The 22727-nt window shown below is 41.2% G+C and overlaps 1 protein-coding gene across 3 annotated transcripts; it reads right to left on the reverse strand.

Moving 5' to 3' along the window:
* Positions 1-234: 234 nt before the first annotated feature.
* Positions 235-22414, reverse strand: LOC130208658 (FYVE, RhoGEF and PH domain-containing protein 5-like). 3 transcript variants are annotated; one of them, XM_056437915.1, is made up of 21 exons: positions 22221-22414; positions 18732-21255; positions 13958-14096; positions 13446-13504; positions 13307-13337; positions 11819-11970; positions 11571-11727; positions 9950-10037; positions 9790-9840; positions 9330-9388; positions 7908-7979; positions 7626-7694; positions 6208-6291; positions 5354-5433; positions 3496-3592; positions 3209-3346; positions 3014-3116; positions 2189-2325; positions 1923-2048; positions 1619-1770; positions 235-1400 (listed from the first exon to the last, which is right to left on the reverse strand). In XM_056437915.1, exons 1-21 carry the CDS (start codon positions 22228-22230, stop codon positions 1364-1366), a joined length of 4365 nt encoding a protein of 1454 aa, XP_056293890.1. In that variant the 5' UTR covers positions 22231-22414; the 3' UTR covers positions 235-1363. The 3 variants fall into 3 exon arrangements, with proteins under 3 accessions (XP_056293890.1, XP_056293891.1, XP_056293889.1); XM_056437916.1 differs by having other exon boundaries at positions 1950-2048; positions 9950-10040; positions 22221-22413; XM_056437914.1 differs by having other exon boundaries at positions 9950-10040; positions 22221-22413.
* Between the last annotated feature and the right edge of the window lie 313 nt (positions 22415-22727).

The following is a 22727-nucleotide window of genomic DNA, read 5'->3' on the forward strand; positions in this document are numbered from 1 at the left end:
TCAGGAAGCCTCGTGGGGAGACAAGAAGCAGAGCGGTCCTGGTCTTTCTTTGGCCGTGCAGCTCACTGGTCGGCATATCACCCAGTCCTCGGGGCCTACCCGATCAAAATGTGATCTGAAACACTTCATCAGATCAGACATACATGGACTACATGTCAGTGCTAACTCATATCAGAGGTGACCAATGCCTAATGTACATTCTGAGCTCCATCAACAAGGACACAGCGACAGGAAGTCAATGCCAGCCTGGTGTGCTTTAATGTAATGTTCAGTCACCTGCCCTCTTGAGGACATGAAGAGGATAAAGAGAAAACACAGACAAGACCGTTTAAGTTGGATAGTCTTTATACTTAAATTTGAAAATAATAATGTTAGAAACTATAATAAATCATTAGGCACAGTGCAAAGTCCAAGACACTGGTTATGTAGTTCAGTGAACTCAGTGAGTGCAGGGCAACACAAATATGCCTATTGGATGTGAAATCTTTATACAAATACAACTTACATTGTACTTGTTTTAGGTGTTTAAAACCATAAACATTGTTTTAAAAGTGTATACGTGAGTTAAGTACAGCAGCTGAAGCTCATGGCCTGTATGCTGAAGGTACACTCATATTCCTTTTTATATCTGTGCAAAAAAGCATAGAAACAGTTTATTCACTGGCAGACCCGTCTCCAACAATACAGTGCATGGACAGCTACGACACTTCTATACATAAACATTGACTAATTCTTTGATGCAGCATGTGCTTCAAAGTATTAGTCACATAAATGCATTTAATCCAGTGTAAAAACACAAATACTATTTTTTTTACTGAAGATCAGCCTAATTTAGATTTGGGCGTTTTTGTGCGAATCTGGAAATGGTGTTACTATTTATTTAGCCTTCCTGGGAACGACAGTAAAATGACTGTGGCTAAAGTTTTTGTCCAGTTATGTCTTTATCATTTTTTAATAATTTGACTTTGAAAATATTGTTGAAATCATAGATTTTCTTTCTTTTCCAAAACTCTATAATGTTATGATTTGGAGGAATGTCGCTGCTGGGGAAGATAGAGGTCACGTCAATGCAGTGTTCCACACTGGCAGGTATCTGGGTCAACGCCTCTCGATTCTCAGCAACACACCTGCTGTAGCAGCAGGTTGGGGACACCGGAGGTTGACAAAGTAGGTAATCGTGTCCCCTCTCAAAGAACAAGATGTCTTCTCTTATTCAGTCCAGCCAGACAAGTTATAACTTCCAGACATAATTAAATATATTGTTTCTCTTTTATTCATAAGTTTCCTCTTTTGGTTTCACAGTCTGTAGCAGCAGAAAGGCAGAAGATTTATATTTTCGGTGATCCACCCGGAGTAACTGATCCTATAAAACGGTGGCTTCCTCCATGGCATTTACCCACCTGTATGAGGAGAGGATTTCACATTAGGAGAGAGACAGTATACAATGGAGGTATTTCAATCTGCTTCACCTAAACAATACAAATTGTCTTGTCCAGGACATATAGCTGCAATATTTAGCTAACGTTATAGTGTCAACCTTGTGAGTCATCAAAATGTTTAAATTGTCAATCTCTTTAAATTAAAACGTAATTAGCTAACAAGGCGTCATGTTTCTCACCTCTGAGCTGTGTAGTTGTCCTCAGCTCTGAAGGAGTAATACAAAGTGTTTTTGTGGTAAAGCTGGAAGATGTTGGCCTCCTCCTCCTCTCGCTTGTCAGGTAGCTTCACTGTGAAACCCAGCAGAGGTAAACTCTCAGATGCTACTTTCTCCTGCAGAATTCATATGGGGAACATAAATTAATTATAAGATACTTTGTGGTAACTGTGGATTTATCAGCACTTTTACTCATGACGGCGATAGACCTGTGTGTAAAGTCTGTTTTGGTGTGAATATGTGCTGTTCAGGTTTAAGGGGAGGGCACCTCTTGGGCTCGGTAGGTGTAAAGCACCTTGTCTCTGAGGAGGAACCACAGCCTCTTCCAGTTCCTCTTGCTCGTCTTGCTGCGCTGTAGAGTGCCACTAATGGAGCCTTCTTCTGACACTGTCACCTGCACAAAATAGGAGCAGCAGTGGACCGATAAATATCTATGTTTCTCCCAAAACATCTCACAGTTGTTATCCACGAGATGATCAACCATTCAGTCATCTGCACTGTTCAGCGAACATAGATCTAGAGTTGCAGGCGTACCGGGGTGAAGGAAGCAGTGCCTTTCCGATGTCTCCAGATGTTGGGAGGATGAATGTTTTGGAACACGGTAGAAAGAGGACGATTGGAGCGGTTTGGACGAGGGCTACTCTTACCCGACAACGCAGACACGTCTCCCCCTGCAGAAACATACAATTGCTTGTTAACCACAGCTGAGGACGATACTATAACTAACAAACCAACATCACAGGTTACTTGTGCACCTTGGGACTGCACTATACAGCAGCAGAGGCTTTATATTATAAAGTAACAATTTGGTGACTTTTATTTTACACAAATGTGAAATATCAACTTTTTTAAGTAAGCTAAATAAAACAAAGTTATCCTTCACAAATTAAACTCAGCTTCAGCTTTGCACTTTTCATACATGCATATGACACAAACCGGAGTGTAATCTCACAATCCACATTTGCATCCTATTGAAATCAGTTTTGTAAAATTACTTTGGGCTTGTTACATATATTTGACATGATCCTTATCCAATACCCAGTGTTCTTAGAACCAAACTCCGACAGCTATATTATGATGCAACTGGCACTGATGATTTTGCTGTGCACTAAGTAACAGTAACCCATGTCTTTCTATGTTCTGCTTCTACTTTTCTTTTTTGTACGACTTCCTTTCTTTTAATCTATTTCCTGTAAAATAAATGTATTTGTTAAAAATGCTATCAGTTCTGTCTGATTATTTCATTCTATTGTAAGTGTGGCCTAAGAATAGGAATACTAAATGTGTCGGCTGGTGGGAAGACTGACAATCAAAGTGATCAATTAATCATAAAGATGTATTCAAGCAGAGCTTCCCCACCTCTCTTCTTTAGTTCATTGTAACAATGATCACACACTTTGGCCATGCGGTCTTTCATGTATTTCAGTGGATATCGGTTCCTTGAGCAGCTCCAACAAACAATCTGTGTGAAACAACAACAATTCACCACAAGTTGTAGCATCTCTTAACATATATTACAGTCTTAAAACTGTGTTTTATTCATGTGTGACTCACTCTTCCGCAGCCATGGCAATGGTGTCTACGGAGAGTGAGGCTGAAATCTGAGGTGCAGTTCATGCACATCATCACTTCTGAGACTGGAACAAGCGTGGGGGCTTTCTCTCCGAGAGTCAGCCGCAGACGATCTCTGGCCTGGAGCAAGCACACAGAAACAGAGAGACACACTAGAGCACACTGCCGAGATTGATGTTGATGACTTATAACAGCCATCTCAGTCCGGTTGGATGAGAACAAGCCAGACTGAGGAAACACAGGAATACAGAGAGGCCGAGTGTGCTCACCTCTCCAGAGCAGCTGTTGAATACTACAGATCCCCTGGTATGTTCAGTCACAGTGCGACTCAGAGTGTAAAACCAGTCCTCTCTTTCAAGAAAGGAACTGCAAGAAAGACACTACACTACTCAGTAAAACAATTCTCAATGCTATATTTTTAGATTTAGTTTGAACAGTAAAAAAAAAATCAATGAGATTATTATACAGTGCATCCGGAAAGTATTCACAGCGCTTCACTTTTCCCACATTTTGTTATGTTACAGCCTTATTCCAAAATGGATTAAATTCATTATTTTCCTCAACATTCTACACACAACAACCCATAATGACAAAGTGAAAACTGTTTTTTGCAAATGTTTGCAAATCTGTTAAAAATAAAGAACGAAAACATAACATGTACATAAGTATTCACAGCCTTTGCCATGACACTCAAAATGTAGCTCAGGTGCATCCTGTTTCCACTGATCATCCTTGAGATGTTTGATTGGAGTCCACCTGTGCTAAATTCAGTTGATTGGACATGATTGAGAAAGGCACACACCTGTCTATATAAGGTATCACAGTTGACAGTGCATATCAGAGCATAAACCAAGCCATGAAGTTCAAGGAATTATCTATAGACCTCCGAGACAGAATTGTATCGAGGCACAGATCTGGCGAAGGGTACAGAAAGATTTCTGCAGCATTGAAAGTCCCAATGAGCACAGTGGCCTCCATCATCCGGACATGGAAGAAGTTTGGAACCACCAGGACTCTTCCTAGAGTTGGCCGCCCAGCCAGACTGAGCGATCGGGGGAGAAGGGCCTTAGTCAGGGAGGTGACCAGGAACCCGATGGTCACTCTGACAGAGCTCCAGCGTTGTTCTATGAAGAGAGGAGAACCTTCCAGAAGGACAACCATCTCTGCAGCACTCCACAAATCAGGCCTGTTTGGTAGAGTGGCCGGATGGAAGCCACTCCTCAGTAAAAAGCACATGACAGCCCGCCTAGAGTTTGCAAAAAAGCACCTGAAGGACTCTCAGACCATGAGAAACCAAATTATCTGGTCTGATGAAACAAATATTGAACTCTTTGGCCTGAATGCCAAGCGTCATATCTGGAGGAAACCAGGCACTGCTCATCACCTGGCCAACACCATCCCTACAGTGAAGCATGGTGGTGGCAGCATCATGCTGTGGGGATGTTTTTCAGCGGGAGGAACTGGGAGACGAGTCAGGATTGAGGGAAAGATGAATGCAGCAATGTACAGAGACATCCTCGATGAAAACATGCTCCAAAGCGCTCTGGACCTCAGACTGGGGAGACGGTTCATCTTCCAACAGGACAACGACCCGAAGCACACAGCCGAGATAACAAAGGAGTGGCTTTGGGACGACTCTGTGAATGTCCTTGAGTGGCCCAGCCAGACCCTGACTTGAACCCGATTGAACATCTCTGGAGAGATCTGAAGATGGCTGTGCACCGACGCTCCCCATCCAACCTGATGGAACTTGAGAGGTTCTGCAACGAAGAATGGGAGAAACTGCCCAGAAATAGGTGTGCCACGCTTGTGGAATCATACCCAAGAAGACTTGAGGCTGTAATTGCTGCCAAAGTTGCTTCAACAAAATATTGAGCAAAGGCTGTGAATACATGTTATGTTTTCGTTCTTTATTTTTAATAAATGTGCAAAAATTTGAAAAAAACAGTTTTCACTTTGTCATTATGGGTTTTTGTGTGTAGAATGTTGAGGAAAATAATGAATTTAATCCATTTTGGAATAAGGCTGTAACATAACAAAATGTGGAAAAAATGAAGCGCTGTGAATACTTTCCGGATGCACTGTATGTGTCATTATTCAAATGGGAAACATTACAGTGTCACCCACCTGGCAGACAGAGTTATGGAGATGTCCGTTCCTTCAATCCTCAGAGCATTTTGGACATTTTCCACGATGGGTTTACTGACCTGGGAAATCAGTAAGATCGTAAATTAAAGACCAGGTTGTACAACTTTCCAGTCTGGCAGTTACACTACCGTTCAAAAGTTTGGGGTCACTTAGAAATGTCTTTATTTTTCAAAGAAAAGCACTGTTTTTTCAATAAAGATAACATTAATCAAAAATACACACTATACATTGTTAATGTGGTAAATGACTATTCTAGGTGGAAATGTCTGGTTTCTAATGAAATATCTCCATAGGTGTATAGAGGCTCATTTCCATCAACTATCACTCCAGTGTTCTAATGGTACATTGTGTTTGCTAATCGCCTTAGAAGACTAATATCTGATTAGAAAACCCTTGTGCAATTATGTTAGCACAGCTGAAAACAGTTATGCTGGTGATATAAACTATACAACTGGCCTTCCTTTGAGCTTGAAATTTGAAGAACAAAATGAATACTTCAAATATTAATCATTATTTCTAACCTTGTCAATGTCTTGACTATATTTTCTATTCAATTTTCAATTCATTTGATAAATAAAAGTGAGTTTTCATGGAAGACACAATTGTCTGGATGACCCCAAACTTTTAAACGGTAGTGTAAGTAACAGCATATTTTACTATTCTCACATTCTCTGTTCACTGCAAACAAGTAAATCTTTTCATTTAAAATAACATACAGCTGGAGATTTTACACATGTACTAGCAGCTTTAATTGCATATAAATTCTGGGGAAATTTGAATGGAAACATGGTTAGAATTCAAAGACATTAGGCAACTTAATGAAAGACTCTGACCTTCAAACCAGTGAGTGGCAGAGTATTCTTCAGTCTGTATTTCCCATCCTGCTGAGGGTACGTGTACAGCAGCACATCATTCATCTGACAACAGACAGAGATAACACTCATCATTCACAGTAAATCTAAGAACAGACGAGTGAATGCCGATCAGAGAAAATGTTGAAAGGACACAATAAAAAGGTAAAATAATCCAAAAAGTCAGCTGCACAGACTTCAATATTCATGTATTTGCAGCAATTCTCCAGTAGGTGACACTCTACTTCAACACTTACAGTCAAGTGGATTAACTTGATTGATGACAATCCTCACCAAACTAAATTGTGTGTACTTTTTCTCTTATTTTTAATAGGGTGGTGGTGTACAGTCACACCATTGTCTGTTACACTCCATATAACAATGTGCTCATTTACTTGGATGTTTGAGCTTCACTGTGCATAATGATGTATCTGCAGAGTTTGGCACTAGAAGGCTGTTTTCACCAGAGGGGGACATTTTCTCAGTTTGGGGTATCTATAAATTTAAAACCCCTACCTTGAATTTTTACGATGATACATGAATGAGATACTTCTGCAAATACATAGCAAGGTAGTTGAAATCATACTGGATCATTAATCTCTGTATCACTTTTTTGCTGTTTGTTTGAATACTTTTTTATGAGACTGGCCGTTCCTGCAGACTCTTTATTATGCAGTCTCCAACATTAATAATAGCTGATAACACATGATCAGAGTCTGGGTGGATAAACTGGCAGGATAAAAGAAACACAGCGATGATTACCAACATTCCTCCAGAAGAGACATTTACGAGTTTTCTTTAGTGCTGAGCCCAGACCACAAATTTAAAAAACGCCACAGGAGGGAAAGCAATGTGCTTTGATGATGCCCGACGGACAATTTGCAAAGGCGTTTCATTTTATAATCTTTCTTGATTATAACTTTTCAGGGCTATCTCTATGTTATGACTTTTACATATAACATTATAAATCATTGTTCTCCCCTCTCTCTGCAGCCCTTTAGCATGATCTTAGCCAGCTGATCAATTTGTCTATATTAAAAGGTGCTGAAGACACATCAAACTAATATTTAACTGACAGAATTAAAGTCACAAAATGTAACAGGTGCACACATGGATAAGGAGCTGGTGTTGACCTTCCCTGGGCTGTCACTAAAGAACTGGCTCAGGAAGTCAGCATTCAGAAACATCCTGCCAGGAAACCCTGCTCTTAATAACTCAGTCTGGACATTGAAAACCAGCAGACAGAAAAAAATTGTGCCTCTTCATTTTACACAGAGATGCCTTGGGAACAGACTCTGGTTACTGTACACAATTAAGCAAATACAAATATAATAAAACATAGTATGACCACTGGCACATGTCTGTTATATTAAAAACTACAAACATGGAGCAGTGATTACCAAAAACAGATGGCGGGGCTGTCGATTCTTCCTGCTGACCTTCATCAGGGTGCCCTCCTTCAGAAAGACCTGATTAAAAACAGCAAATACACAGTATCAAACTCAACACTTCACAAGTCAACTGTCCATGACACCCAGAGGCCATCTGCGATCATTAATGTTGTTTTAAAGCCTGGCCGGCTGGGGATTCCACACTGAATGATTGTGTAAAGGGCAACACAGGGTGGTGCATGGCAGACAGGGTGGGCTGGCAAGGAAACAATGCTGTTATCAGAGTCATACCCTGCCCGGCTGCAGCAGATCCCACAGGCCACGAACACTGTACTCAATGTTGACCAGGCGCAATAAGTTCTCCTGAGACACACACAGAGACAACAGAACAACAACACAGGGAGAGAAAATGAGACAACAACAAAAGAGAAATGATGACCATCGTGCAATTAAATATATCTCTTGTTCTGCCTGTTTTGTGACATACATGCCTAAAAGGTGCCTAATATTTCTATACTGAAATAATATCGTCATTATAATTATTATAACTATGATGATTTTTTTAGTTGCCTATTTTTTGGTGCCCCCTCAGGACTTGGTGCCCTACGCACAGTGAGTAGGGCACCAAGGGAGCGGCGGCACTGCCTACGTCTCTTTGTTTTAGACATAGCTATTGCCTAGATCAGACAGGCTTATTCTCTTTAGAAAGAGCTACGTTATTAATGCGTTATATATGCGTTATATATGCATTATATACGCGTCATATATGCGTTATATATGCGGCACCAACCGAGCCATCCAAAAAGTACAGCATTGCTTTGAGCTAGATGCTACGTTAGCATGCTAACAAGCTCACAAAGATAATGGTCACATTCTGATGTATAGTAATCATCTCAGTTGAGTGTGTTAGCATTGTAACACTTGCTAACCAGCACTAAGAACAAAGCTCGGGGGACTGGGGGTGTTCCTGTGGATGCTGTGACCCTCTGAGGCCCACAGACAATAAAATAGAGTAATAGAGTTGAACCTGTTGCTGCCGGAATATTCATATTCAGATTTCACAGCACATTCAGGTTTTCCTTCGCGGCTTGTTTCTCACCTGCCAGTTACAGCCTTATCACTCACTGCTGGACCAATTTTTAAAAAGAGCCACAAAAACATGATCCAGGTTGAAAAATACCAGAAGATTTCTGCACTGACCCACATTTAGATTGAAAATAGGAAATGTAATTCAAAAGGCAATGTTTGTTTGTTGGGTTCAAGAGGTCCATACATGACACTTACAGAGCTCTCAAGTGTCACGCATTGAGCGTGAGACTCACGCATTTCGGTCTTAAGTCACGCACTCCCGCCACACATCGTATTTCTCACGCTGAAAAAAACTCTCGGCTATTTAATGTTTTTTTTAATGTGCCGCAGCACGCAAACATGAGCTGGCCGCGCTGCCCTCACCGTGGAGGAATCAAGCGCTCCCCTGGAGTTCTGCTGTGAGGAGCCACTTATCAGCCAATCAGAAAAAAGAAATGGGCTACACAATAGCCAATCTGTTGTATCTGGGTAAGATTTAATCCAGCAACCAATGAAAATAAAGCATCCTGGAGTTGCGCGCGACTGACTGATATCCGAAAATTTCGTTCTGCGGGGGGGGGGGGGGGGGTGCTGATGGAAATGTCACGCTTGCCTGTCTTCAAAACTTGAGAGCCCTGCACTTACCCCATGTTTCAAGCTATCATTTGCTTGATCTGCAATGTCAGAAACGACAGCTACAGCAGCTATAAAAGACAAACACATAAAGGAATCAGGAAAGACGCTTCATGTTCAGATGCATACCATAAATAATCATAACTGATTAGATGTTCCTTTGTTCTCCATGTAGAAAGTCACCGAACATAAAACCTGAAAAGAGAACCTGTACATGTCTGGATTGGGGTGGCTCCCTTCTTGGAGATAAGAGATAGTGTTGCTGCATCTGGCCTTCTCATGAATTACACATTAAAGTCTCCACACAGAAGAGCGCTGAAAGGTCTGCCGAGTGGATCTCCACCACAAAGAAGAACATCTAAATTGACACTCTCAATGTCGTCTTTCCACGCCAAATGTGAATGTGAACAAATAAATTCCCTCACAAACAGGCCCGTGAGGCTCTCCTGTGACTAACTGTTATTTACGGTACCTTGGGTGTCTTTATACTCCTTGGAATCAGGGGAAAGGTTGTTCAGGTAATCTGTAAGAGAAATACAATGCTTTATGAGAGTTAAAAATGTAACCACTATGAGTAAAATGTATGTTTTACCAGAAAAGATACTAAATCTTGTCGTTTACACAAGACTCACCAGTGAGGAGCATGCGGTACTGAGCCACGCGCACAATGACCTGCAACAGCTGATGTTTCAGAGACACCTTTTCCCCAGCCGGACTCTGCTGCTGAGACAAATAAAACAAAATACTAATTCAACATTGTCACTGTATTACTCTATACATGCGACACTATGTATTGCTCCACATGAACTGTCACCAAACAACATGTCAGGTTATTTAAAACAGTCAAGGGATCTCAATGCGTGTGTACAAAGTTTTGGTAAAGAAAAAGTTGCACTGAGAAGCAAATTATACAACAACACTGGAGCTTTGAGCAGAAGCACTCCTCATATGTCAAGGGCCAACAACACAATGTCAGCACGGCGTCTCACAGGATAACAAGTGCGTGTTTGATGTATCATATGTGTGCATGTGATAAAACATGTCGAATGCCTTCTTTCTATCCCCACTTCATAAATACATTTTTTTTTTAAATATATATATATATCTGTCAGAGCCACATTAAAATAATATCCAACAACAATTCATAATGATTTGTTAAATTTTTAAGCATACAATTATATATCGTATATTTTTAAATATACATTTAATATTTTTAACTTATTAATACATTTAATTATTTCAATAGCTTCTCTGGATGACTGGTTTTAAAAACACTGCCTTGAATTTGTTCATTAAATTGAGGCCAATTCTAACCACACTCAAGTGCATTGTTTGAATATGTTGGGAGATTCAACCTTCATAAATTTTAAGATCCCCTTGTTTTAAATGAGATGTTCACTGGTTAAGTGTTGTTCTGAGGTGGCTCATATCGAACATATTAGATCTTAACATCTAAACATATGGTCTATTTTTCCTTCGGGTGTCATGACATTAACAGCCAAGAACACTGTGTAGTTGTTGTTCTAATTAAATCACTACTTCTATTCACTTAGCTTTCTGCCTTTTGCCTGAACCTTTTAGTCACAAGGGCTCTGTTGTCACACGTAGCCATCTCTGCTACCACAAAACATATACTTCATCTTTGCCATTCCACACAAACACACACACTAAAAACTCTGCTGATAAAAGATAATGTGCATTAACTATGTGAGGTTGAAAGCAAAGTTTCCCTGTTATTTTTAATCAAAGTTTCTGTAATCTGTGTTTTCTACTAAAATGTCTAAATTATTCCAAATGTTCCCAGTAGTCCTCTGTTTTCCTGTTGTTTAAAACATTTAATTGTTAGCAGTGAGCAACACTTTCACATATAATATGCCAAAATACAAGCTTGCTTTTTATGCATAGTGGAATTCCAAATGTTATTTTCTAAAAACTAGGAATTAGTGGCAAAACACCGTAAAGAGGTAGAGGAGGAGAACAGGTGAGGAAGAGCAGGCTGAAAAGCATAACTTGCAGAAGAATCAGTGAAGGTTTGTGATCCAGATACACTTAATGTACCCAACTGTGTTTTTTATTGTATTTGGTTACCAGAATAGGTATGTCAGAAATCAATTAAATAGTACTGTGCATAAGTATGAACTTCATTAAAGATACTCATTGTTACATAGTTATTAGTGTTAATCTTCATGGATTGCATAATGTGTTGCATTACACATTGTGTGTTGAGAGTTGGCGAAGCTCTGTAGCTCTAACCTCAAACTGGTGAACAATGGCTGCAAAGGCAGGGGAGGCTCGGCAGCTGTCCTCCAGCAGGCTCATGCTGCGATCGTAGTGGCCGATATAAGTGGTGAAAACTAAGAACTCCGCTTTTCTGGACAGGTAGATGTCTGCGATCCTCTGGCTCTCCTCCCTGATTGATAGAGAAACAGAGGTGAGAGCGTGGAAGATAATTCATTTTGAAATATAACATATGTGTTCATGCGTCGGCACATCATTCTCACCAGTGTCGGATCCGATTCTCCAGCTCGCTGAGGATTCGGCGGTGCAGGGTGTAAACATCAGGCAGCTCGTTGAGAATCTCTCGAAGCCTCTCTTCATCCAACACAGGATCCCCCTCGTCCCCGACTGCTGCCCCCACTGCTTCCCGAAAGTCCTAACATGCAAGCGAGTGTGGATGAAGGCGAATCATAATTTATGCTTAGAATCTCATTAAACTCACAATTTCACTGAAGTCTGAATTTCTCCCATGTTTCCTTTCTTTGATTTGCAATAGTGTAAACAGATAATATCTGACAGCAGAAGTTTATAAATGAAATCTCATAATTAATAGAAATATTGGAGCAGTGTCTGTCTACGTCACCAGATTTAACCCCACACCAGAGGGTTACATCTAGGAAAGACATGTGTTTTTCCCTCCGAGGTGCCTTTGAGCAAGGCACAAAAGGCCTAGCTGCTGCGGTGGAGCTGCTCCAAAGCCCCCACATCAGACTGTGTGTGCGGTGCGCAGGTTTTAGGTGAGAATGTGAGTGGCGAGCAAATGATCCTGAAAATGAGCATTTGTGCTCAGTGTACTCTGGACATAAATAGCATTTAATAAAAGTTCATTGATGCAGAGCTCAGACTGCCTCCTGTTACCTAAAACCCACTGGCATCCCTCCCACAGAAAATATATCTACACTCAAAGAAATGACTCATTGGATGAACTCAATTAAATTGTTGGCAGGTTTTCCATCCAATAATTATATGCAACTCCAACTCAAATTTAGCACATCAGTGCAATAAAATGTAATTAAGTTAGTCCAACTCATTTGTATCAAATACATCTAAAATAAAATAAAGATATTCATTAAATTTAATTAATTTGTGTTTGTCCAACTCAAAATATAAACTAACTAACGAACAAAATATGCAAACTCCACACAGAAGGAACACCCCGACTGGGAATTGAACCCACGGACCTCTGGCTTTGAGGCGACAGTGCTAGCCACTACACCACCGTACAATCCTGAAAGTGTCTTCACCTCATGTAAACAACTGATTTTCAGCTGGCGCATGCGCAAAGGGTAGTCCTCAATGAAACACATTTATATTGAGTTGATATGCACACCATCTAACCTAAATAAATCTAAAAAATGAAAGTATTCATACATTTTGTGTTACACCCATTAAATATAAATATCGATTTTTGTAATTGATTTATTTAAATGTATCAAACAATATTTAAATGTGTCACCTCGAAGAAGGGCTTGAATCGTTTTTGTGAGTGTAACCTAAATAAATCTAATAAATGAAAGTATTCCTACATTTTGTGTTACACCCATTCAATATAAATATCTTCGTTTTGTAATTGCTTTATTTAAATGTATCAAACAATATTTAAATGTGTCACCTCTAAGAAGGGCTTGAATCGTTTTTTTGAGTGTAGATACATACATGAGAATTATATTACAATAGTAAATTTTAAAAAAGAATATAGATGCATCACTCACTTCCTGGAGGAGCTTGAGGGCTTTCACGTGTCTGTGGACAGAGAAATAGAAACACCATTAAACAGCGAAACGAAGGGAATCTGATTTATTTTGTTAGCTGAGATGTTTGAAAAGAGTAATTAGTTTCCATGTAACTTACAATCTCTCTGTATCCACCAGCTCTTTGGCGATGTAAAACGCTCTGGATCGGCCGTCAAGCTGTAAACAATCACATTTACTTGTAATAAGCCCAGGGTTAGGAAGAGATGAAGCATGTTGGCACCAGTTCAATAAATATAGCTGGCTCTCTTTTTTATATTGTCTCCCAGTGTCAATCAAATTCTAAATAATGAGGACAGCCTTGTAGTCCATTAACCTCCATTAAACCACATTATAGTCCTGGTTTGGGTAGGCAATTTTGCAATTGCCCAAGGTAAAAAACTGTTTGTTGTTTTATGCAAATGTATCTTTATTTCTACCTACCACTTAGAAAGGTGAAAAAAAGAGAACAAATTAAATGATTTGAAACTTTTGAATTAAAGCAAAGCTAGTGGTAAACATTTCATTGGTGAAAACAGTCAATTTAATTAATACCCCAACAGGTATCTAAAATTCAAAAAAATATTTACTTCCACCAAGGCACAAATTCAACACACATTTGTCAGAACTAACCTGTCTGTCATAAATGCTGTCTAAACCTCCATCTTCCTCATCAGAGGTGCGTCCTTGGTCTTCTTCACCCGCTGTCTCTCCCCCGACATCATCCACTGAGACAGCCACCGAGCACATATTGTAGGCTTCTGTATAGGCACTGGTGAGAAAGAAATATAGTTTACATACAATACATGAGAAAACCACAAGTTCAACACTGACTGTCTTAAACTTCAGTCCATTTTAGCTTGTGACCCCTATAATGAATTATTGTTGTGAGCCCTCATGATGAAGTAGGCCTTGGTGTAACCATGATTTGTGAGAAGTTGGTTCACCCCCAGTGCGTTTTGTTTCCTCTCATTTTAATTTTAAAGGATAGTTCGACACATTGAAAAAAAAAAAAAATGTTTTGCTTTACCAGAGTTGATGATCGGTAGTAAATATGAAGGCTATTAGCTTAGCACAAAGACTGGGAACAGTGTAAACTGGCTCTGTCCTAAGATAAAGTTATCAAGCTCCTCTTTTATGGAACCAGCTTCCAATTTCAGTCCAGGAGGCAGACACAGTCACCTCATTTAAGAGTAGACTTAAAACTTTCCTCTTTGACAGAGCTTATAGTTAGGGCTGAATCAGGTTCACCTGGTCCAGCCCCTTGATATGCTGCTATAGGCTTATAGCTGCCGGGGGACGTTTTAGGATGCACTTTTTTCTCTCCTTAGGGATGAATTTTCATCTCTCAATCACACGTTACTAACTCTGCTTTCTCCCCGGAGTCCTTTTGACTTCACGTCTCATGGGGTCATCGGACCCTATGAGACGGCATAGATCCTATCTGCTGATGGATCGTCGAGGTCTGGGTCGTGGAATTCCTGCTACCGACGACGCCACTGTCCTGTTGAGACTCCGCCCACTGTTGAGACTCCGCCCACTCCTCCTCTCTACCGCCATCTGCCTGATGGATCGTGGAGGTCTCCATCGTGGAATATGCCTACTATGAACTATTCATACACTCTGTCATATTCATTGAATGTATTTTAACTCTAAATCTGTCCTTCTGTACACATGACATCTATTGCACCTGTCCATCCTGGAGAGGGATCCTCCTCTGTTGCTCTCCTGAAGGTTTCTTCCCTTTTTTCCCCTGAAGGGTTATTTGGGAGTTTTTCCTGATCCGATGTGAGGTTTTGGGGCAGGGATGTCTATGTGTACAGATTGTAAAGCACTCCGAGACAAATTTGTAATTTGTGAAATTGGGCTATACAAATAAACTGAATTGAATTGAATTAAGATAACACAATCTGTACATAAGCATCAACATCATGTATCAACATCATGCACATCTCATATTTCTCAAGACAAAATAAGAGACAGAAAAAACAATTTCCAACTAATAACTCAACTAATTTCTTAAAAGATACACTTTTTGTTTTCCCTTTAATCACCTTGTGACCCCTTGGTTGGGTGATGACCCAAAGGCTGGGAACCGTTAATAGACTGTATGCCTCAGTGGTATTATAATATGAACTGTCTTCCATTCCTAAACCTTTATTCATGAGAATAAATCAGATGAATTTTAATTAACCACCTAAGCCATCTTTATAGTCCTTAATGGTCGTCTGCACTGAAATATCACTATAATAAACATATATTAAACAAAAGAAGAAAATGTGAATCGATAAAACATTGCAGGTCTTTTGAAACTAATAAACTGATCGTGAAAGGCCTGTGGTGACACTGACAACCGTACCCAACGAGGGACACATGTCTGTATTTTATGCTTCGAGATTCTCTTCTGCAGTGAGCAGCAAATGAATATGCTGCTCGGTGGAGAGTGAAAGCTATCCAAATAAAAACACATCCTTAAGTTACAGTAGTGATGCAGTCGGCCTTTATGTGACCAATAGCCTTGTCAATGTTTCTGCCATGTTTCAATGCAAGCGCCAGTGGATTTTAACCCCACTGAGCTGCAAATTGTACATATGAAGAACATATGTGAGCAGTTCAGATCTCTGCATCACACACATTCGAGCTGCATGGCCCATTACTGCTCACTGGGTGAGCTACCACGGGGTGTTTGAACCACAAATGACATGCACAGCTCTTATACCAGGCTTGTATATCACCCCCACAGGAATTGCCTCTGTCACCTCTCACAGTGCTGCTATGTTGTATAAAGGCTCAAGGCAAAATCTATGGAGATAAATTGTCGAGGGAGATTTTTTTTTAAAGTATCCATTTTCATTTAGCCTCAGGTTCATGTGAACCTATTTGTCCCGGTGATAGCAGTGATGAGGGCAAACGATCTCCACACTACGATCTGCTAGTATTGCTCCTTCAGGCGACCGCAACACAAACAGCCTCAACCACCGACTCTGTTGTCCATCCAGAGATCTCTTTGCAGTCATAACAGGCCCTGTATCCACTGGAGGCCTGGACAATGACGACCATACCACTGTCTTTGTTTAGTACTTGCAAAGAAAGCTCAGATTTTGATATCTTACCTGCTCTAATTTGCATTAACAGTAGTAGAGGGAAACAAGTATATTTCTCGTTTTATTCAGATTTAGGAGGAATATAATGTGGGTGCTTGATAACATTCTTTAAGAAGGCAATTTATTAACAGACACAATAATGTTTGGCTTATACAAATGTAGGAACTAAATAATTTCAGGAGGCCTTTCAAGTTTGAAAGAATAAATGCTTCAGCCGAAACGATTAATCGCTCGTAGATATTGTTGCTAACATTTTGACTGTCGATCAATTAATAGCTTAATCGTGTCCGCACCACTCAGAGTCTATACACACTTATCTGAATTAAAAAATATCTAAAAAGTAGTGGACATGCACTGCTACCAGTGTTCAAGTCTTGACATTTACCATATTTTTAGTCAGTCTTGTCTCTGTCAGAAAAAGAAGATTCCAGATTATATTAAGACCACAGGTGCGGGGATAGGTAGGTAGGGTAATTGCCAGTGCATTGTCTCTTTGTTCATAGCTGTCACCCCTCCCAGCTCCTCTTCACACGCTCCAAGAAAGTGAGGCAGGAGAGGAAGCTGTGGCTGTCTGGAAGGAGATATCAGTCGAATCTTCAGTTAGGAAATGTGGCTTCCTAAAATAAACACAGCATACTGGGACTTGCACCGGTCCTTGTCTGGATTTGGTCAAAAGTCTTTGTCTTGTCTTGGTCTCGATACACTCTGGACTCGGCCATGACATGTGGTTTAGGTTGACTTGACCACAACACTGACTACTTTTATCAAATGTAATGCCTTCAAGGCACACCCACCATCAAACCCTTCTAAAAACAGCAGAACAACAGAATCTAAAATCTTAATATTATCAGTAAGTCTGATATTTACCTATCCATATTCAAAATAACATATGTATTACACTGTATGGTACCATCACCTAAGTATATTTAAGACTAAATAAATAAAAGAACGGAAACACATACTTTTGACTTTTGAAAAGTCAAAGCTGACATTTAGCTTTTTCAGCTAGATGTCTGAAATTGAAAATGTAGGCCTATTCATAAATAGTTGACATTTTGAATAACCTATCAATGTTATCCCTTTTGTATTTCTATTTTGGCATTTGTAGCTTTGATGAGGCATTATAAGATGTTTACAGTTAGACATGTGTGTATCTATTATATATTGCTGTGAAAGTATCTCCTTCAAACAACTATTTATTCAAGTTTCTTGCAATGAGTACATTTTACAAGATTACATTTGAACACTTTATTGTAAAGTTGGAATTTACAGTTTGAACGCACCAGAATGATTCTCAATTAGAATGAAGATGTTTTATTGACTTGCATTTATTAGTGCTTATTGAGTACTTAAGGAAATAAATAAGATTACGTTGTAATATCCAACTAAATTTCTCTTTCCAGGAGTCTTTGTCGTACATATTTCTGTCATGCCCACGGACACAATGGTTTCCATGATGAGAGGGAAGCACTGCAGTGAACAACTGCTGACTACAGAACATACTGAGATTTGATCTCAGCCTGTTGTTCCTGACTGGAGAGAGAAGAGCAATGACTCCAAAATTCTCTGACTATGAATCATCCTGAGCGGCCTGTATGATATGGGTTCAGCCAACGGGAATGCAGGGGGATGGGTTCATGTCAGCACAGCATGACTGATCATACCAACAAATAACACTACAGCAGGGAGGCAAGGGGCTCTCCCTGCGGCCCCAACACATGGGCCGGTTTTTACGCCTAAAGAAAATATGTATGAATGAAACCCGACTTTTTTCACTTCAATCTGAAGATACCACCCCCACCTCCAACACCACCTCCAGCGTTTCCTTCTCCACCACCCAACCTGCCCGAACTACACACAGACAGCTGAGGCTGAGTAGACATATCACTGCATAGCAGGGAAGCTCCTGCACTGTCCTCCCCACCACTGATCAGCACTTCCATGTCTGCTGTGATAGCAGCATCAGGGGACTCAATATAATAAATAGTTATAAATCCTCCTCCCCAGGGGCATTGTTAAACCCACACAATGGCCGAGCAGTAATAAAAAAGACTTGTGGCCAGTGTAAAACATCACTAATATTATGTCCAGCTGCATCCTTCTATATGAACACACAGCTGCACACAGACACATGTTTTAACTAGCGACACGGCTCTATGGATGGTAATGCCAGCCAGTCAGTCCTTTGGTCCATTTAACTATTGGAGGACTTTCCATGTGGTGATACCTTTACCTTTTCTCTAACCCTGACATGATGAGTTTAAGATTTCAAGACTTAAATTTGTAGACTGTTGTTCACATACCTTTCCGTTTCCTGCTCAGGTGACTGCGTTGTGTTCTTGAAACCAGGGAGGCTGCTCATGTCCACATAACCGTCAGTGTCATTGGCAGAGGACATCACCCGATTGGTACGGTCAAAGAAGCCTGTGAACGGCGCCTGGCAGACTGGCCTCCGCTGTGGCACCTGAAGGTTCTCGTAGTCCGAGCTGATGGCGGGAACATTCTCATAGTCTGAGGTATCTACGTTGGGGAAGGAGATGGAGCGAGGCTTGGTTAGGGGAAGAGGTATGAAAGGCACACAGGATCGTTCTTCAAAGGACTCGACCCGGACAACACTGCGATTGAGAAAGGCCACAGAGTTCCCTTTTCTCTCCTTGTAGAGCAAGAAGGTGGTTTCTGAAGAAACATGAGGTTTACTAGCAGAGCGTGAAATGAGCTGTGGAGAGCTACTGAAGCTGCGTCTCTCCAGATCCAGCAGTCTGCTGGGCGTGTGGTGGTAGGATTCTGCTGAGGACTTAAACAAGGACGGGTTCACATCCACTGGCTTGCTATCCGTTTTCCGCCTAAATTTAAGCATCAGGAAACGCTTAATGGAGGACTTCTTTTTCCTGTTTTTCTCCGACGAGTCTCCTTCGATGAAAAGCGATGGGGAACTCTTAGTGATGGGCCTCTTGGTGATGTAGGCCAGCTCAAACGGAGGAGGAATATCCACGACAGATGTCGGAGTGGACCGGCCACTGGATGCCAGCGGTGAGCACCGTGAGAAGCTTCCTGATGAACAGATGGCACCTCCTTGTCTCGGGGCTCCCTCCCTGTAGTAGACACCCAGAGGCATGTCCTGTCCCTCCATAGAGAGGGAGCGCGGGTACAGGGACAAATATTGAGGTTTACTGTAGCGCTTGTGCCGCGTTGAGCTGACCATTGGGCTGCTGCTCAGTGCAGGTTGTCCAATTCCACTCATGTAGGGCCTGTGAACAAACTGCACTCCTAACTCAGCCACATTATTATGAATGTGATGTGATCGTGAGCAGGCGAGCATCTCTGCTGTACTCTTATGAGAAGGAAAAACCTTGTTCCCCTCTAAACTGTGCCCTGGTTCCTCATAGACGTGCTCGTCACTGCTGTCCGGTTCCGTGTCAGCGGTGTGCTCCAGGAAAGGCACTATGTGACCCTCCAGGTCTTCCTCAAAGACATCTGAGTCACTTGGAGAAAGCAGCTGGCTTTCCGAGAGAGAAGATGTCAGCGAGGTGTCCGTGTCGGTCGGCACTGAGATGGACACAAGCCTGAACCTCGGCTGGCAGTCCACGTGATCAAAAAAGGCCTCCGGTGTCTGAGCTTTGAGCTCGTCAGTCATTTTCAGATAAGCTCTCGCCTTATTTTCATCCCTGTTGTAGCTGCTGTACTGAAGAGGATTACCAACCTCCACGTAATCCTCAGAGGACACAAACTCTGTTTGTCCATTTTCTGCTGTTTTCTGATATTTCCCAGCTGGTACTCCGCTGTTGTTTCCAGATGAAAGTGGACTCTGTGGTAGTCGATGAGCGTGGTTATACCTTGATATCATCTCTCTGTTGATAATGTCCTCTGAGGAGACGTAGTAAGGCTCATGAGGAGGACCGTCCTCTACAGCAACATGTCTCTGGTCTTCATGTTTAAAGTCATAAAAACTAACGTTCTGTTTGTTTTCGCCCTTTTCCTTCACTTTATGGCCACATTGAAACGTCAGGATGTTCCATGTGATGTCGCTACCAGGAGCAGTTTCTTCTTCTTTCTCCTCTCCATCTTGTGTAACGGTGTCCTTCACGTTTCCATTGCTGATGAGATATGGTTCATCTGTGAGGGACTCAGTTAAATCATCTGCTGTACAATCATCCGTTTCATCCTCATTGATCTGAAGATTCCCCGGCCTCCTCCTCATGTCTCTATGTTCAGCACAATAGCGAGCCTCCTCGTCAATGCTATTAACAGAGATGTCTCCCACTGAGAGGCCATCTGTGTCGGCCAGCGCCTCGCCTGCATCACAACCTTCGGTTTCTATGTCCTCCGTCACGTCTGTGTCAACCATCTCCACTGCGTCCTCAGACTCAGCTGTGAGCCCAGCATCACTGACCCAAAGTGTTTCCAGGGAGTCCGCCTCCTCTGATAAAGCACTATCAATTAACTTCCAGTCCTCGTCCACCTTATGAATCATATCTGCTTCCTCTTCCTTTTCCTCCTCTGTCCCCTCTCCGTCCTTCGACCCATGAACATTATGTTGTGGTGATTTGAGGATGTAGAGTTTAAATTGTTTCTCTGCTGGCAACCTGTCTGCAACAACTTTGTTGAGACTGTTCTCTTTCTCATGCTCATCATCACCCTCGTCGTCTGAATTTAGTAAGCCGCCATTGAAGCATCCTCCTTGGTTACCATTAAGCTCTGGTGTGACTTTAGGTTTTGGGGCAATAAAAGGTTTGGGACCCCTGGCTGCGGACATGAGAGGGGAGGGCAGCTTTAGGCTGGTGTGACAAACACATCTTGGCTTTGGAGCAACAGAAGGCTTGGTGCAGTCTGAAAGAACAACAGGAAAAGGAAACTGTAAGATTACGCACTTTAAAATAGCTCACAGGTCATTTATATTGTGTCCCTTGGACCTAAAACTGGTCAAAGATTCTAACTTTACACTTGATAAAAGTGTAATAGTGTGTGTATAATAGTCACATTTAGATGATTATTACCATGATTTGTTTTAACAAATCTTACTAATCTGTCGACCTCTCGAATGTAGCTCAGCTGGAAAACTTTTCCAGAAATAGATTGGTCATAAAAGGACCAAATACTTTCAATGCGTAATGTGTGATTTTACATCCTTTGAAAAAGAATACGAAACAATCTCAGGGATTTCCCTGGTTCACTTCCTGTCATTCAAGTTATAGAAACCCATCGGCTTTACTTCATAAAAAAGAATATCATATACTGTGACAATAAAAGGATTGCATGCAATTCAAGTATATTTGATATGTATTAACACCATTTGATCATCTTTAGAGAATAACCTGAATAAGGATAATTAGGCTCAACAAATGACGTTTCTTCCAACCGACAATGAACTGTAGATTAGCCATAAAGTGCAAGTATCTACCCCCAAAACTAAAACAAATTTTGTTTTTAAAAGTGGGCATTACCTTTGGATGACTGCAATAATAGCTTGAGTTTTTACAACAAATGAGCTCAATTGGCGCTAAATCGCGTGAAGCCTCTTTATTCTATCGGAAAGGCATGAAAGGAATAATGTTTCATGATAACATTTGACACAGCCCTCTGCTCGGACATAAAGAAACACTTCGCTTTGATCCACATCCTGTTGTTACCGATGTTTTCCCCATCTGTTTTGGCAATATAAGAAAATACGACACAAACTAAAACTAAGTCCAACTCGCTTAATACTAATTTGATCAAAATACATTAAAGACCAAGCAGATACATAGAGGCTTATTTGGTTCAAATCCACCCTTGCTGCATTACATAAATCTCACCTGTGTTCATTTTAGCGAAGCTCCGTCTCCAACATCTCGTCCACGAAAGCAGCTTTAAAAGGTTTAATAACGTGTAAAAACGGAGTCAAACTCAGCTGAACGTGGCAAACAGAATGAGTGCGTGAGCCTGAGCAGCAGCTCGTCTGATCTCCTCTGAGGGAACCCGCGCTCAGCTGGTCGTGTGCGCGTCTCTCAGTGCGCAGGACGCGACTGGAAACCCAAAGGAGAACCACGCTGGACCGCTCAGTGGAGACCGGGATCACAGCTCCGCCGCAGGTCCAGTCAAGTGTTGGACATGTTAACATCAACCACAACTCAGAACTGATGAGCCTTTATTACAGCAAAAAGAAAACTGTCACTGCTGCACAAGGAGGGAATGTGGATGTTTGGATGACGGCAAAGTGAATCAAAGATCTATGCACATACATAGGATTGTTCTCATGAATGGTTTATAAAACTATATTTATTATGAACAAATCCATTAGTTACAACTTTATACATCATGCA

The sequence above is a fragment of the Pseudoliparis swirei genome, chromosome 18 (assembly GCF_029220125.1).
Source record: "Pseudoliparis swirei isolate HS2019 ecotype Mariana Trench chromosome 18, NWPU_hadal_v1, whole genome shotgun sequence".
NCBI classification, from domain to species: Eukaryota; Metazoa; Chordata; class Actinopteri; order Perciformes; family Liparidae; genus Pseudoliparis; species Pseudoliparis swirei.